Below are 18,092 nucleotides of genomic sequence, written 5' to 3'. Positions count from 1 at the left end.
TGAAATGAAGAAGTTATAATTTCTGTAGCCCTTGATATATTTTTATAGCATATTAGACATAACTTTATTTTAAACTTCTTGTTCCATGTACAACTTAAGCATCAAGAGCCTCCAAACTGAAGCTACTCTGAATTCTTTTTAGGATTCTGAATCTGTTTTTTCTCTTGTTTTTCAAGTGCCTGGATTTTGACCTACTCAGGTGAAGAGTCATGTTCCTGAGTTAGAGGTTTTGACCTTTATGCATTCTTTTATGGAAGTTTCTGCAAGAAGCTTTTCTTTGCCATCAACTGAAGAAGTGAGACCTTTGAAATCAATTTCAGACAGCAGGCCTGCTGGTCAGAGCTAAGTATCCTGTTCTGACAGACTGCACAATGCTTCAAACCAATATCTTGTCCATTCCTGAAAGATTCCCTTCAATTGAAAGAAAACAGTAAATACCTTTCTAAGCTACAGATTTTCTCAGTGAGCACAGTATCATTACACTGAACTCCTAATGACTGGGGGGGAATCAAATACTGCAGAACCAAAACCAGTAATTCTTATAAGGTAAAACTTATGTTTTATTAACTCTGCTCTTGAACAATATAATTCAAACATACCAGGTGGAAAAAATATTTATCTCTGTAGATTCCTATATCTATAGAAGTACTTAGACAACTATGAAACAGCTTCTTCTTGTGACTCATGGCAAAAGGAGGTGTTTTTCCAAGAAGTACAGATTTTCAAATGGAACATAATGTTAAGCTTTAAAGTTAAAGGGACATAGGGGTTTGGTTTATACTAGTTTTCTGGAAGTGTATTCCTGTTAATTTCAGTGCAGGCACTCCACTTCCCATCAGTTTAAGCAAGCTTGGAATCAAACCACAAACATTTAATGACGTTTTAATGATCCACTTGGGGGAGCTAAAGGGTAATTTGTTTCCAAATTGATTGTGGCAAAATGGGATGCAAAATTGCAGAAAACAATAAAAGCAGAATCTTCTACTTTTTTCAACTCAGTGTTTGTTGATGACTTATATTAGCTTGTTAGGCAAAGGGTCCCCAGTTATTATAAAAATTCCAGCCATTTTGAGAAAAAATAATCCCAGTTATAACTAGCTTAGCAGCAGACATCCACAATGCATCAATCATATCCTAATTTCAGTTATGTACCTACAAGATACATTAAATGAGACAAAACACATGAGGCAGTTTGGCCCTTACACTATGTTTTTGTGCTAGTTGACATCAACTGTGACAGCAAGAAAAGAAATCCTAACATTCAATGGTTTTGTCTTCCAGCGAATAGGAAATAACTCCTTTTATATTTTTCTTTCTTTTGTTTAGATGCTGGTCTCAGCCTACACCTGGCTGTGCCTCGTGCAGCAGTTACTGTGTCGCAACAGGGCTTTGCACCATAGTTACGTTTTCATTTCTCCAGCCTGGGACACAGTGGGAACTGTTTCCTAGCATACAATTACACCAGCTGCTTTATCTCGTGCTTGTTTGACTGGTAGCCCTTGGACTGCTCTGGGACTCAGGCACTAATCAGAGGCAGAGAGAGAGTATCTCCTGTACCTAAAGGAAGAGCAGAGTCTTTGGTCTTTGAAGAATCAATAACATATGATATCAAGCTTCTCTCCATGTAGAGGTTGCCCTAAAAGTTCATATAAACTGACATGTCAGTTGATTTCAGAAGTCACAGAAAAAGCTACAATCATCAATCTTTTATAAGAGAAAACAATTCACTTTAGGACACATAACTGACATGAAAATTCCTGGCAGAGCTGTAGTGTCCATGTCTTCACTGTAACATAACAAACTTCACTATAACAGCACAAACTTCCTCTCATTCCAAATTACCCTGCAGTGCAGTCCACATTAAAGTTTATGGTTGCCTATGTGGACATCTAATTAAACTGAGTCATGTAAATGAAGTTTCAAGCAAAAGCGATAATTAAATAAAAACCTGTTATTTTAGAGTAACTTACTAAGTATAAGCTTTCCTTATTTTATGTCTAATTCAGCTGGAGCATGTAGAAAAATTAAACTGTAAGTATCTCTACAGGAAGTAGTACTGTTTCTAGGCACTTTAAAAGCAAAGACGTGTGCTTTGTTGCTATAACCTCCCAAAATATATTTTTAAATGTCATTCAGCCCCCTGAAGTCAAACACAATCATGATGATTGAATACCATGCTAAAGACAACGGCAAAGTAAATGGAAGCAAAGGGTACAGTCAACCCAGCTACAGGCATGAAAGGTGTAGTCATTAACAGCACTTGACGACTGTATTTGTGGTGCAAATTGCTTTTCTGCATTCTCCTTGATGTACAAGACAAGTACTACATAACGTATTTGGGAGGAAGTACTGCTATAAATCAATCAACTTACATTAATTAATTCAATCTCCCATATTTTTTTCACAAGGTCCATCGATGTATAGCCATTAATTAGAAAGGATTTGGTATAGTCACCCAGTTCAATGGAATCCAGCCATTCAGCTACAGAGGAGGGGTTGTAACCATCGTGACCAATCTGCTTCATCTGAAAAACAAGGATGAAAAATTACTGGTGATACTTTCAGAACCTTTCAGAACAGGAGTTACACATATTATTTTCTTTGGGTCAGTTATCTTAGTATCTGACCAACAGTCTTCTAATGGTTAGAACAATATGAAACAATTTTGTGTTTAAGCAGTAATAGAGCTTAGTTTTTGACACATCTTTTTCTTGTGGATGCTTGCCTTTTACACCAGAGTATACCAAGACTGTAAGTGGAGTTCAATTCTTTTGAGACATCAAGGAATTCATAAGTGGGGGAAGACAAAAGGGTAAAAGAGACATTAATATCCTTACTGCCCAAAAATGTCAGATTTTCACCTCAGATTTCATAGAAGCAGAAGAAATTAGACTGAGAAAAGGTTCTTGCTTGTATTATTCCTGATTTATCTTTTCTACCAGGCTATATTTTATTTTACAACAGCTGAACCTGCACTACATTTTTCTATCCCCAGGGAAGGTTTAAAAAAAGTTCTTTCCTCTACCTGCTCACATTTTTCATGGCACTCCTGGGAATTTAACATGTTTTAGATGGTTCACTGTATGTTAAGTTGCCTGAGATTGGACAACTGAATCAGATATTATTGGAATGGAATTGACAGAACAGTGTACACAGAAGTGCTCCACTTGCATGTATATAGAAATTCAGACACCTAATGTCATAAATCATGTTTTCATAAAAAGCTAAGATATACCACTGGCATCTAATTCTTCTGAATTTTGCTAAGCTGCCAGGAAGTAAAAACTGCATTTTCTCTTTCACAACTGCCTCTCAGTGACACAAGTGAAGACTTTCAAGATAAAGATTAAAGATAAAAATATGTAAAGCCTCTACCTGTGCAGTTTGTTATGCCACACTGTTTTAATGAATTTTAAAGTAATCTACAATACGGGCAAAAATAGAAGTAGAATGAGGTAGAAAAATTATGCAATAGCCTCAATTTCAACAGTATTCTGCACATTATCATCTTTCTGTGGAAGTGTAACTATTGTTAACTTGATAATACACTGAACTGGTAAATTGTTAAGAAGCTTTAGAGGGTTAGAAACCATGAGTTTTGCATAGGTTCTCCTGACTGTGCAGGGGTGACTGTGAATAGCAAAAGTCAGTCTCCCATTTTTGCCTACTAATAAAAAACAATGGAAGTGTGACAGAAACAAAATGCTTTGAGCTCAAGTTTGAAGTGAGTGACAAAGTAATTTAAAAAGGAGAGAATTCTGATCTTAATATCTTTTCTGAACCAGTTTATTTCTCACAGTTTATTTGAAATACAATTTAAATTCAGAACAGAGAAAAAAATATTAAAGTCTGCATTTGAAAGCCCCAGCAGTGTTCGCCAATCTGTCCATTCAAATGCAGAAAGCCAGCATGTCATGGTCTTGATCTGGGCTTCCTGCAGTGCCAGAGAGGAGTGATGCAGGCACACTGCAATGTGAATATGAGAGTTTACTCATAGTCTTCTGCTGCAGATGTTGGGTATAAAATATTAATTGCAATATTTAAATGATGTAATGAAATCATTATCTTAAATAACAACAGAAAGACAACAGAAATCACATCATTAGCAGTGGAAATCACATCCTTTCAGGTCACTGCTGACCTGAATCATACTGGATTCAGGTCAAAGGAATCATAGCTGGAAAGAAAGAGCTCAGTTTTGTTGTTGAACTTGACATTCTGGAATTTACTTTCATTGTAATTCAGGATACAATTATTTTATTTCTATTTTAAAGCATGGCAATGTCTTCTTTCATTGTCATTCATACTTCCATTAAATATTAGATTGATAGTAGTCTGTCCAGCAGACTGCAAAATATTGGAGGATCCTGGGAGGTCTGGCTCCTAGGAAACTTATCTCAACATCTGATTTTAAAAAGGGTATAATTAAATAGCAGACATTTGAAAAGCAAGAACCCAATAAATGGAAGAAGAAAAATCTAGTATAGAGGAGACATGAAGACATACAGGCCCACAGGGAACACATGAGTTTCGGAAAATATAAGGTATTTTTGTTTCCTTTCTCTAACAAAGAAAACTGAAGCACCACGAAAACAATATTCAATGTATCTAGATGGGACAAGTTATGCAACTTACTTCTTGTGTTCGTTACTATTTGATCTTTGCGTTTAATAAACTCTGCTATTAAAACTTTTTTTTTTTTTGCCTCCTGATTTGCGAAAACCCACACAGTCTGGTCGGTACTTTTGGTAACCCATCAGCATCTATGAAAAGCAAAAACATGGCAAGTTTCTAAATTCTCAGTTCCTACTGGAATTGATATTTCTCTACTACAGCAGAGTTGCACAGGGCTGCAGCCAAGTAAACACAGGTGAACAATGCAATAAAGAAGAGGCTGAGAACAAGTGAAATGAATGTGGCAATTTCAGTCTTTGCATTTGGTGCCAATAGACAAAATTATTATTGGGTCACTGAACAGCCTACATGAAAATACACTCTTCTGTTGTAGGGCAGCAGCTGATTCTGCAAGCAATTTCCCTCTCCCTGTCCCAGAGTTCTGTCTGCTTATATTCAAGGCCATGCTGCAGGCAGCACAGCTGCTTAGCCTTGGATCAGATCTGTGTGGGGAAGAGCATGAGAAGTCTGGCCAGGGCTTTAGCCGCCCTCCACCTTTTGCAGGAGCTGCATGTGAGCTCAGGTCCATGTCCTGACACTCGCCTGAGCTACGTTGTAGATGTGTCTGTGCCCAGCCCACATTTATTCATCCTCAGTCACTGACCCATCCTCCAAGGTGACCTTGTCCTGTTCTCATCCCTGTGAATGTCCTGTGGATTTGCCCCGGGATGTGGCTGCTCACAGTCACTGCCACTGTCTGTCCCCTACTCACCTTGTCCCAGTGCCCCCTGCCCACTGCCTGCCTGAGCTCCCAGCCCACCTGTCCTGGGACGACAGTTGCTACTATCATAAACAATTAATCTCAGAACTAGAATATTTACTATTGGTTTCAGCACAAAAGCAATATTTTGTTTTGTCATGAACTGAGAAACACTCTCTTATCTAAAACAGGCTTTCTAAAATGCATCTAAAATGAAAATTAATAAAATTTCAGTATCTGTCCCCTTTTATGGAAAGTCTCTTTCTGTTTTTTAATAATATTAACTTTATTAACTGTCATTCATAGTTACCTGAATGTTTTCCTTTCAAATAGTTACTGACAGATATATTGATTATCTAGATGTGACAGTATCATTAATAGTATTTGCTTTTCATACAGAATGTTATTGAGTTTTTAAATAAAAACATTTTGAAATATCTGTCTGCTGGGAAGTGATGCCCTTTTACTTTGTTAGAGATTCAGCTTAGTTGCATCCTATTGCAGCTTTCATTAACAGGTCATGGCTCTTACACTGTATCTTTTCTTCTATACTGCACTATTATCTTGGACTCCTCTCACAGATCATTTAAACCTCGTAGACTTCCTTGGTGATTGATTTTCCTTGAAAGAAAGACTTCCTCCTACCCACTGAGTGTATCTCCATGCATATTTCATTTTGCACCAGCTACAACACATGCACCAGTGGTGTCAAACTTCCAAGTAAGGTGCACACTGTTTGACTCAGATCAATGTAAAATCTCTGCGCTGCAAGTCATGACAATGTTTCAGATATTAACTACTCATAAGAGGCATTGTTGTTCTTCCACAGACACTGCCACCACTTCATTCTGTTTAGAGAGCAATACCAGTGTTAGCTTTTTCACTGCAGAAGATTTTCATGTGCCCACTGTGGAAAAGGCTGAACTGAACTGAAGCCCAAAGGATTCAGAGAAAACAGAAATTTTTAAGAAAATATGATCCAAAAAAGAAAGGAAGAGGATAGAAACCATATGAGATTTCTCTCCTAGGTCCTATTGATATATCATCAGTATCACTTCCTTTGAAATGAATAGAAAGCAGAACTCAGAAAGATCTGTTTCTCATAATAAAATAGCAATGCCAAGTAGTATCCTAATGGGTTGAGAAATCCCTCACAAGTTATTGTCTGTACAACAGGCTTTTTAAAATGTATATCACTGCTGTGTCAATAGAGCATTTTACATTAGGATAAAAGGTACTTGAGTTTTTGTCTCTGAAAGGTGGCCAAATAAACACAAATAGAACTTCAAAGTAATCACATATGCACTAGAAACATCAAGGCAAATTCAGTAGCATGGACTGTTACCAGTTTTCTCTGATCTTCAAAGACAGATGGGGAATTAATACTATGCTCTCCAAAGGTAATATCACTATCTGGTGGAGCTTAGTGTGTGCAGCAAAATCAAGCTTTTTATGGGCTGTAAAAGGAGGATAACATTACTTGACATTCACAGCTTTTTAAATGATGGCTATGATTACTGTGAATTTATGCCTGTGTTCATTTGGAAGAAAGACCTTTTTAGCAAGCATATAATGTTTTCCTTTATACTGCTGGCCCATTCAAGAGCTTTAAGCAGCATTTTTGGGAACTTACAGGAAACTATCAACTACCTAGCTAAGAAATTTTAGGTGGTTGTAATGGCGGATGTATCAGTTCTTTTTTGTTTCCTGTCTTTGTCAGTTCTCTGTTATATATTATGTACTTTACAAATGTGGTCAGTTGGAGTCATGTTGTTGGAAGACATCATTCCTTCTCTGGAATGTTGAAAGAAAAGGCTCAGAAGAGTGATGCTTCTGAAGCCCAGAGAGCCTGGCTGGAACAGGGGCACCACAAGGAGCTGGTGCCTGCAGTGCCTGGGCAGAAACTGAGCCAGCAGTCAGGGGCAGAGGGGCAGCTTTCACAGGGGACAGGCACAAATGGCAAAGGACCTGAGGAGACTTTGCATATGCTGCTGGTGAGAAAGGCACTGAGTGAAACAGGGTCCGCCTGCAGAGACACAGCAGGTGAGGGAGAACTGTACATAAACTTTTTAGGTTTCTATTCCATTTACCCTGTCACATATTTTAAAAGTTAACTATTCAAGCTTGTGTTCTATTAATGTTTGACTTTTTTTTCCACTGATCAAAAGCCATCTGTCTTCTTGTGGAGCTTGCTAGAAAAAGACAGTACAGGCACATTCACAGCACAGCAGTGCATGATTCAGGATCTTGCCTCAATGGAAGGTCCAGAATATCCCTTGAGTATGAGTTCAGTGTTTCCTACCTAAGACTGTCAGAATTGCATTAGGCATCCTTTCTATGGTTTTTTCAGTTGGAATCTGTCTTTCAAATTTAAAGGGAAATAGATGCACACCTGGGGGCTTTTGTATTTGTTTGCTTGGTTGTTTTTTTTCCCTGGAGAAATGTAAACAGTTCCACATCCAGAAGAATGAAGAAACCTCCTAGTTCTTCATCAGATACAACAGTAGGAGAAGGGAATAACAGTTGTCATTCAGTGGTAATGTATGCAACAGTTCAGACTTGCATATTGCATAAAATGTAAACTTAAGAAGATCTAAATCTGAAATTTGTGGACTAAGTGGAAGGTATGACCTTTGATCTCATGAAAAAGTTTAAATCAGCTCCTTCAGGTGGTCATCCTAGTCTGGTTACCAAAAAAAGGGCACTTCCTCTCATGCAGCATATTTCCTTGCTTGCTGACTATTCTCAGAGCATCCAGTAGATATTGTGGAGCCAATCACAAATAAAAAAGAAGCAGGAAGGTTAAGTAAGGCATCCTGTATGGCGATGGTGGCAGGACCACCAGCACGGTACTTTTATCTACATGATACACTAAGTATCAGTGTGTAATGTCTAGAGTGGCTCTCTGGTAGACTCAGATAAGAAGGAAAATGTTTGTGATACTGCTTTCATCAGGCAGTTTTGAAGCACATGCCTGGAGAGAACATTTAGTCTGTGAGACCAGTCTGAAGCTGGTCTGAAGCAAACACCTTGAACTATAGCTTGTGTGTATCTAACTGCGCCTACTGATTCATGCCTATTGTGATACATTACTTAAATAAACCAGACTACCCATTTGTATTTCAGACTTGAAAAATTCATGTGTTGTATCGGATTCTAATGGGGTTTTTTCTGTCCTTATGGTTAAAGGTCTTGCAAGTGGTGCAGTGAGCATGTCAGTGGCCTCCATTCAAACCAGGAAAGTAATTCCCAGAGGCATAAGAAGCAGGGAAAACAGCAGAGTAGAAAAGTACGTCCTTTGAATCCTGTTTTTCATCTTCACTTCCAGCAGACCAGAAACAAAGAGTCACAGTCAGAAATGGTCATCAACATTTTGCAGCATCTCCTAATTTGGAAACTGTCTTAGGAAGGGAAGTGCTAAATGGGAGGTAATTAAACACCAAGATTGAAATCAGCTTGCTGAGCTCTGGGGTGTCTAAGCCAATAGCAATATAGCAACAGCAAACACATGATGTGATCTTTCTCTGTTACATACACAGCATAGTTAATGAGCACACGCACAGTCATTCTGTTTTCCTAAATGCCAGACTCACCATGCTTGCACAGGAGTGTTATATATGAGTAATAAGTCCAGCTCTTTTTGGAAGCATAGCTTTATCACTCTTATAACACCACTTGCAGACAGGATGTGCTCATAGCCTGCTCAATTCCTATCTCTTGTCTAGTTCTGCAAAGCACCCAAGAAAAGAGGCTGGCTGCCTGCACACCACTTGTCTTCCCAAACCTGCTTTGTGCTTAGACCTCTCTGTGCAGGAAGGAACAAGCTGCTTTAAGAATAGCTCTGAAGCCTGCAGAAAGCTGCTCTCAGCTAACATCTTTCTTCCATCTGTCAAATGAGAGCATGTGTTCCCATGATATACTGGGAGAAGGAGCCGTACACTGAGCATCCCACACAAAACCAATCCTTCTTCTTAGATAAATTCTGAGATAAGCTAGGATAATTATTTTTAAAACCCCAAACCCTTTGAGGAACCCACTGAGGAGTCACTTGCACATAGGTTTGGGATGCTGAAATAGCTGACCAATGCTCCTTAGGTTTTCTATATAACTTAAGCGTGACTAAAATTTTATGCCATGACTGTTATTATTCTCTTAGTCAACTAGGCATACACTGCACACAATTCTTTTCTAAATATTAATTTTTTTCTCAAGATATTTGCAGCTTCAGTATCTTATTATATGTTATCTCCACTTCTCAACATATCTGAACTTCCTTTCAATAAAGCATATAAAATCCTCCTCAAACATTTATTGATTTCATTTTTCATACAAAAATCTTAAATGCAATATTAAACTCTTATGAAATTTGCTTCAAGACTGATGTATAAAATACTTCCATTTCAAGAATTAATTTTGCAAATTATATTTCTACCAGGCTGTCTTAACCTTATATTATTAAAATAAGCCATAAACTGCTCTAGTTAATATTGAGGTTAAACTTGAGTAACTTAAATTACGTTGGTACAAGACAAGAATTAGAGCTACAAGCTCTAATCCAACAAAAATAAAGAGTATTTTGGAAAGAAACATTCTATCTCAAAAGTTTCAACCCTAGCTACCTGGTGGTGAATATATCATTTTTCCCTCTTATGAAATGTTTGTCTCAAATACAGATGGGAAAACATTTTGAGAAATCCAGGTAAACACACCCTTTAACACCTGTTAAACACCATGTAAAAGACTGCAATGATTAATTGATCTATATTTGGCTAAAATGTGGGTATTTTTTTCCTGTTTTAAAACACTTCAAGCTCTAGAGAATGGTTCCTAATCATGATACTGGTGTTTGACATCTAGAAATTCATCACTCTTTAGCAAGGCAGCAATTATGAGTAAAAAATTCAGCTACTAAATACCTGTTGCATTTCCAGGCTGCAGAGATGAATATGTATCAGAATAACAAAAAGAGCTTCTAAAAAAGATATTTTAAAACCTGGATAATAGATTTGTGGCATGATTTTTACCCTCTAAACCTATTCAGTGCTGCCTGGAGCTTTAAGGAAGTGTTGTTTGATAGGTGTTTTTTAAAGCATTTAACTTCCACCTCAAAATATGAGCTAAAAGTATCTCAGGACAGGAAACATTATTAGGAAAACTAAAAATAACATAATCAGCAATGTCATTAAGTAAAAAATGCATGGAGTCCTCTAGATTTAAATTAAATGAGGAACAGAAAAGAGGTACACGTTCAAAACAAACAAACAGAATTTTTATCTAATGAGATTCAAATTAGTGAGACTCCAATTACGGTTTGAGGTCTTAACATATTTAGATGGCATGCACTATTTTGAACGCAGGATGACAGAGCTGAATTTATCAACACACAAATAGATATACAGGAATGTTTCATGGTCTGTTGCAGGATGTGGAAGTGTTTTATGTCATTAGCAAGCTGTTGCAAATACAAGTGTGCATTACATCACATAAAACTTCCAATGACCCTAATCTACAACTTGCCTTCAAAAGAACTGAGTTTATATAGGAAATGATGTGTTTTTACTATGTAAGCTCTCTTATCTTGCTGAGTCATTTATGTGGAGAAACATGATGCGCGGCTTCATGTTGCAACTGCCTTTGTTTTGGTGTAACATCCTTGCATCAAAGACATGTTAAAAATGTGGTCCTTAGGGACTGCCTTTTTAGCTCATCAGGGAAGATGCTACAAGACTATCGCACCATTATTCAGCACATGCTTCAAGCCATCCTTTGTTAATTATCTTTGGTTCAGAATTCTTCTGAGTAACTGCATAACCATCCTGTTCTCAACTGGTTTCAAGAGTACCTCTAGATCTCGATTCTGTCTCACATCAAGCAGATTTTAAAAGTACTGCAGTTGCAGTTTTATAACAGAATCTGCTCTCAGCATTAGTAAACTCTCCAAAAGCAGACAATATTAACAATGTTTTCATAAACACCCAGCCACTGAGTGCAGATAGCACTAATGTGATGATATACTAACAATCGATTCATTAATTTTGAAGACCGAAAACAAGACTACATGAAAGCTGATCTCTCTAAGAAGCATGAAAAACAGAATAAATACATCATCAGCTACGAGCTCAGCTGAAGATTACAAAATTTTTGTTTGAATGATAGTACTGCTGCAAAAGTTGTGAATTCATAGATAAACCTTTAATATCTTTTGTAATTCATCAAATGGCACTTTAATAACCTGCTTTTACCATTTGTCTCATTTGTCTAATATGTTATGTGGAAAATGATTATTTTTAATGATCTTTGGTGTTTCCATGTGCGGACTCACATTGTAGTGTATATGGATTGACTAACACCTCCAGATACAGAAATTGCTTCAAAAACTTCTGGTTTTCCCATACAAAAGAAACCCTGTGCTCTTTTACAAGTCATTCACCCAGGAAGCCTTGATGCATCAAAAAGCCTTTTCCAACAAGGTCTGCTTCATGACCTAAACTGAAAAATCCTTTAATAACTCTTGTCATTCTCCAGTATTATGAAACTTCAAGTGAACTAATGTCTATTTACCTTGATTATTTCCCACATCCACCAGAACATTCAGTGCACTTTATACTTGATTTTATTCCTGCCTAAGTATTTTGCACAAAGTATTAGCATCACATGTGACAGCCCTCTGAGCCCTAATGGTGTCTGCTTTTCGTCATTCATTCTCCTTATAAAAGTTTCCAAATTAAAGTGGTAGTTTCCCATGCCAAGTCTATTATTTCTTGTTTGGAATGATAGTAGAAACCTCCAGTAATACATTCTGGTATGCAGAATATTCTATCACTGATTTTAAAATTTAGAGTTTAAACTGGCTAGCACTGAAAATGATTGGGAAAATGGCTGCAAGTTTTTCTGTCTGCAGCTGAGAAGCAAAATTCGTATATGCAGCAGAAAATTAAATATGCAACCTGCAGGTAGTCTCTGTATCTCACACAAAAGGCAAACAATCTTTGCTCCAGTGCTTTTAAGAGTACTTATATAAGGGGCAAAGTACTTCCAGGGCAGCTGCTATATTAAGACAGGCATTCTGGCATTCACGGACAGCCTTATTTACACAAGTGTAATAGCAGTCTATAAAGAGGCTGAAAGGCCCAAAGTAATTCAAATATATTCTAAACAGCCATCATGTCAAATTACAGATTTTACTTTCCTTTGCTTTGTCAACTACATCTATACAAAGGGAGTCCAATGCATTGACATTATTTTATGCCATATTTGCATACACAAAAAACATGTCTACAAAACCAGTAGAATTAGATCAATCTCTATTTGAAAAAGTGTTTTAAATACTGTGAATACTGCAGGGGTTAGTTCCCTCACTTGTGTAATAACATAAATGATACCTTTGGGAGAAGCTGGATTGCTTGGAGTATTCTCTGCCTGTGCCCAGAGTTAAGGATTCCTATTTCCAAGAGATCCTGGTCCTCCATCACGTTGCTTCCCTAAAAATGGGGAAAAAAGTGAAATAAAAAACTTAACAGATGTCCTCAATAGCCTGAAAAAGGTCCTTCTGTCACATTTAAAAGAGAACATTTTGCTTAACTTACAGCATCAGGCAAGAATAATAAATTACTGGTGATTGCATTCATTTTCACAATAACAAAATGTGGTGGAAGGTGCTTGAACTCATGGACTATTGCAATACTGCTGGTGCAAAAATTGTAGCTCTCACTCAAGCCATATACCAGATGTGAACGCTCTTTCAGTTGGAACCAAAGACATGACTACAAAACAGAAAAATAAATTCTCCATTTTTTCAATTCACTTCCCACCTCACCTAGCTATTTATGATGTTCACTTTTCTCCAGACTGAAAAAAAGGCAACACAGATTATGATCAGGAGAGTGGATGAGGATAAAATTATTTTGTTAATTGATAAAATGATGAAGAAAGGCACTGGTATCAACAAACTATGCAGTCCCCATTCCCCTAAATTTAACTGTACTGATTCAGTCCTAACTTTACTTGTCACTGCTTTTATCTTCCTGCTTGTAGGCAGGTCAAATAGTTCCAAACATTCAAATAGCTGAAAAAGACCATCTGTTCAAATAATACTCAAAATAATTTCCCAGAAAAGTTCATGAAATAAACCTCCACAATTCAAGCATTTCTTCTTAGGAGTTGTTAGCAGTAGGAACTACACAAACAGAACAATACAATTCCTAAATTCAAGGAGTCTCACACCACCTAATAAGTTTGGCATTTGAAGGTTAATGATGTAAAGAGCTGGCAGTGACTATTGGAGGAATCATTGGAGGCATGATAGTGGTTCAAAAGGAGAACTGCAGACAGGGATCAAGTCAGGATTGCTGTCAATCTTGTATTCCTTTTTGATCACATAATTTCAAAAAACCCCTCAGCTTTTAAAAAATATATTTTAGTTTTTAGAAGTTTCTATTACAGTTGAAAACAAGACCTGAAAAAACAGATGACCTGTCCTGATGACATTAGTCATCATTTCATGACACAGTCAGACCATTTTGGTGTCTCATGACACTAATTGGCTAGAAGCAAGTATTCTTAATTGCACTTATTTAATTTCATCATGAAATAGGCTTTATGTGAGCAAATCCATGAAAACTTCATCTCTACCTTTCCATTTGGCTTACTGCTTCTGACTTAGCACAGCACTTAAGAAGCGGCAAAATAAAAAGCAAGTAGGCACATAACAGAACATGCTTAAATGCTTTGCGGTGTCAGGGCTTAATAAAGGCTTAATATGACTTCAGGGCTTAATATGACTTCTTCCTGAATATAAAATCTCTTGTCCCAAAGCAGCATGGATTTCTTTCAAAAATCACCCTGGAATATGGAAGACTTCACTCTGTTCAGCTGCTACGTCTTCACTCTTTTCTGAGGGACTGATTAGTTTACAGGCATAAACTGAGCCCTGAGGACTCCCAAGTGCTACTCCACCGAGTGCCCTGCAAAATCTAGGTGATGTCTTTTCAAGGGAATCGAGGAAACCTTGCAATGCTACTGTATTTTAAATTATGTTTTACAGTAAGTGGTATGATTTAAGACTACAAGTCTGCAAATCATACCCTGTGTACAGCATTCAGAACAGGGCAGGCAGAAACCTACTCTACATGGAGAATCTGTGCACTGATCTGTGCAATGATGCTGGTTTGAGTAGATCACCCAGTGTAAGACTGCATGCAGCATGGGCTGTGCAAACAGTGATAGTGATTAGGTGGGGGTAGTATCCCTTTATCTTTCTGGTAAACACATAAAAATTATAATTTCCTCTTTCTGTCTTTCTCTTTTAAGTAATCAAAAGGAGGTTGCAAACTTACAGGAAAAACTCTTGAAAAAAGCCATCCATTTTGGGCTGGATTCACCAGCAGGTGGAAATAGCTAGCATAAATGGATTTAAGGAAACTGAGCCAACTGAGGATCCAGTCCAAAATAAAGGCTATACATTTCAATTCATTTCAATAAATGCATCTATTTTGTTTGCAGCAACTGCTTTCACTTCGTTTAACTGTTTTTTAGATTTCACCTTCATTACTGCATGATTTTACACACAATCACGGTGTACTCATCATTGTTTACTGGTGCCAGTAATCTTGGCATACAGCTTCAAATATTGCAATGTTTAAAACTCAATTAAACTAACAGGCACAGGAAAAATATTTGCACACAGTTGCTGCATCACAGAGAAAGCATTATTTTATTAATCCTTCTCTATTGTTTATTCTTTGTGTATTATTTGATGTATTTTTAAAAGTATGTTAAGGTTACAAAAGCAAATATTTAAAACTCAGGGAAGCCTGGAATTCATGTTGCATCCACATTTTCAGTTTAATAAGGCAACAACCTTGTCTTTGAATGTGCTCAGGTTTTAGAGCTTTGCTGTGTCAACATGAAGTGTCAAGAGTACCAGACACTCATCACTCCTGTAAAACTGATTTTATTGTCTTCTGCCATGGTGCTAAAACAACTTTTTATCTTGCCACAAGAGGAAACCAGAAAAATTTAGATACTCAGTATAACCCATTACTGCTTAGCATAGAGGAATAAACTCACAGTACTAGAAAGCTGCTGTTTGGTTTGCAGAAATACCTGTGAAGAGAAAGAAACAGCCTATCCCTCACAGTTCTATCTCCCTAGTATCTGTTCACACCTTAATCCTATTCCCTGATTTATTTTTTTACCTGATTATCCCTCTCGTGCTCCTTCAGTCTCTTTCCATAGGCTCCTACACTGAGAGTGAAGAAAACCTAACTTTCTTCTGCAGCAGACTAGCTACAAGGGGGGAAATTATCTCCCTACTCTTGGCTTCCATCTATTATAAGCTGGGCCAAATGTAACCTCAATTAACTTTATAGAGATGACATGGTAAATCTAATTAAAATGAATATGAATGCAAGACTATCTTGTCACATTATTTTATCCTTAAAAATAGTTGAGCTACATTAGTTGAATATGCAACAAAAAGAAATTATCCTACTAGACACCTAGAGAATTTGAATCCAAAGATTTAACTTTTATACGCTTACATGCAAAACAGATTCTTATAACAGGAAATATGGGGCAGCAATCTCTACTGAGCTTAATATGTTTTCTGTAATGAAAACACGAGAGACTTTGTGATACTGCAGTTTCTTAAGTCTTTAGGAAAACTTACTTGGAAGGAAAACTTTGTGGAATTACAGCTATTAAAACACATCAAAATCGCTTATACAAGGACAGATTCAGATTTCATTCACTTCAGCTTACGGTGTTGACATTCCTGTGTTATTAATGAATAATAGTCTTATGAACTGGAAAGATCCTGCTTCTGAAGTTCCAGTTAGGAAAGAGTGTATCTGAAACCCTTCAGCCCCCAGGTTTGTGGTTCTGCACAACTCCCAGGATCATCATCTTTTTCCCTGTAAGTGTATACAGGAAGATAATCTACCGAGCAAGAAGGCAGTAGTTTCACAGAACATTTGGGCTCAAGAATTAAGGAAAAACTGCATGTGGGAGACTGGAGGCATATGAAAAACAACATAATTTTAAAAATCCAGAAATACAGCCAGATTTTAAGATAGTTCCCATAAATGAATTCAGAACAAAATGCATAATAATACATTATGAGATTAAGATGTCACTGGCATTTTTTGGGTTGTTCAATACAAAATCACCTCTGACATTCTCCACCAACATAGTCTTTCCCAAAAATTCTGGATTAGACCTAAGTACCCATATTCATTCTACCTCCTGCAGGAACAAAAGAACTCTGAAGATTTGTCCCTGAAGATAATAAAATATGGTTGAAGAACATATTAGAATGGCAGGCATGACAGTATGTTTCACATTCCTCCTTTTGTACCCATGTTTTCGTTGCATATTTTCTGTGCTGGAGAATTATCATGAAAAATTCTAATGTCTGGTTCTGTCACCTAAGTAAAAGTAAAAGAAGCTTTAAAATAGCTAGCAGATCTATCACTAGATTTATCTGGAATTCAACTGAACTTGGAAGAGATGAGCTGTGGGGAACAAAAAAAAATGGACTGAAAGAAAGAAAAAGAACAAATTGACTTTGAATTTAAAGCTTTCTTCCTCCCCTGCAAAGGAAAAAGACTTACACAAGAAATAGAAGATTTTGGGGACTTTTGGCTTTAGGCTGGCAATGCCAACTTCACCAGTTCTTTTGGTGTTCATCTGTGTCAGAGGAACAGAGGAGGAAAAGTAGTAAATATGGTACTTCAAGCTGTGTAAGAGTTGCTGCTCAACAGATTGAGTCAAAGTCATTTTCTGTGCAGCCATTATTGAGGCCAAGGTGGGCTGGAGATACCAAGTGCTACTGGAGGTAACAACAACCTCTGGTAATGTCTTATGTTTATGATGTACTGGAAACTGGTATGACAAAGAACAGGATTGGTGTGGGTGAGGGAAGGACAACTTCTGATGTAAGTACAGGGCTGAGGGGGCAGCAGAGGTGCTTGCATCCCTCCCAATGTGAAGGGAGCACTTGACACTCTCCTTTGCCCTCTCCCAGCCATTCATGTAGTAATTTGCTGCATCATAACATATTGAGGTCAGAAGAGGCTCTGAGGAGCTGGTACAGATGGTATCCAGCACACAGCAGTGGGCAGGATCATGGTGTATGTGTCTGACAGACTAGGTCTGGTGGGTGTTTGAAGTGCCTTGCCCTTGTCTCTGCCAAAGTGTACTGCACTGAGCCTCACCTGACAGACTGAGACCTGGCACTGCAGGAGCACAGCTGGGGGATTTCAGTGGAGCTGGGCAACAGGCCTCATACTCCAGATTACAGAGCTGCTGGAAATATGGCCTGGAACAGAAAAGAAAATCTGCTGGGTTGCACACTTAGCTGGAGTATCCAAAGGTATTGTTGTCCCTGTCACTCAAGTAGGAGAGGTGGGAGCAGATGGGAATATTCTTCCACTACACATGGTTGGAGACTGAAGTCAGAGAGAAAACTGAGATCAACAGCACCAAAGAGCTCTATTCTTTCTTACTTTCTGCCATCCCAAATGCATAACTGGTGAGGAAGGGAGCAGATACCTGGTACCAATGGGAGTAAGGACTGTTACAAAGCACATTCTCAACAGCTCACTTAAACAAGCCTTCTCAGTAGGACCTGCTTTGTTTTTCACCCACCTAACTCTAATATCCTTCCAAACTGTATCCTCTTGAAATAGTGGACATCTAAACTGTCTTCTGGCTGGGA

At 37.7% G+C, this 18,092-nt stretch overlaps 1 protein-coding gene across 6 annotated transcripts in view; it reads right to left on the bottom strand.

The window, feature by feature from the left end:
* Nucleotides 1–18,092, bottom strand: part of ANKS1B (ankyrin repeat and sterile alpha motif domain containing 1B) — a 422,022-nt gene that overhangs the window by 148,674 nt on the left and 255,256 nt on the right. For all 6 annotated transcript variants that reach the window (XM_063396248.1, XM_063396245.1, XM_063396246.1 and 3 more), the window contains exons 16-17: nt 12,757–12,855; nt 2,373–2,525 (exon numbers count right to left, since the gene is read on the bottom strand). In XM_063396248.1, coding sequence (XP_063252318.1) covers nt 2,373–2,525; nt 12,757–12,855 — 252 coding nt within the window. The remainder of the gene's footprint in view (nt 1–2,372; nt 2,526–12,756; nt 12,856–18,092) is intronic.

Source organism: Prinia subflava, chromosome 4 (assembly GCF_021018805.1).
Source record: "Prinia subflava isolate CZ2003 ecotype Zambia chromosome 4, Cam_Psub_1.2, whole genome shotgun sequence".
Lineage (NCBI taxonomy): Eukaryota > Metazoa > Chordata > Aves > Passeriformes > Cisticolidae > Prinia > Prinia subflava.
The sequence above is the reverse complement of the archived record's forward strand: the minus strand, read 5'-3'. Positions and strand labels throughout refer to the sequence as shown.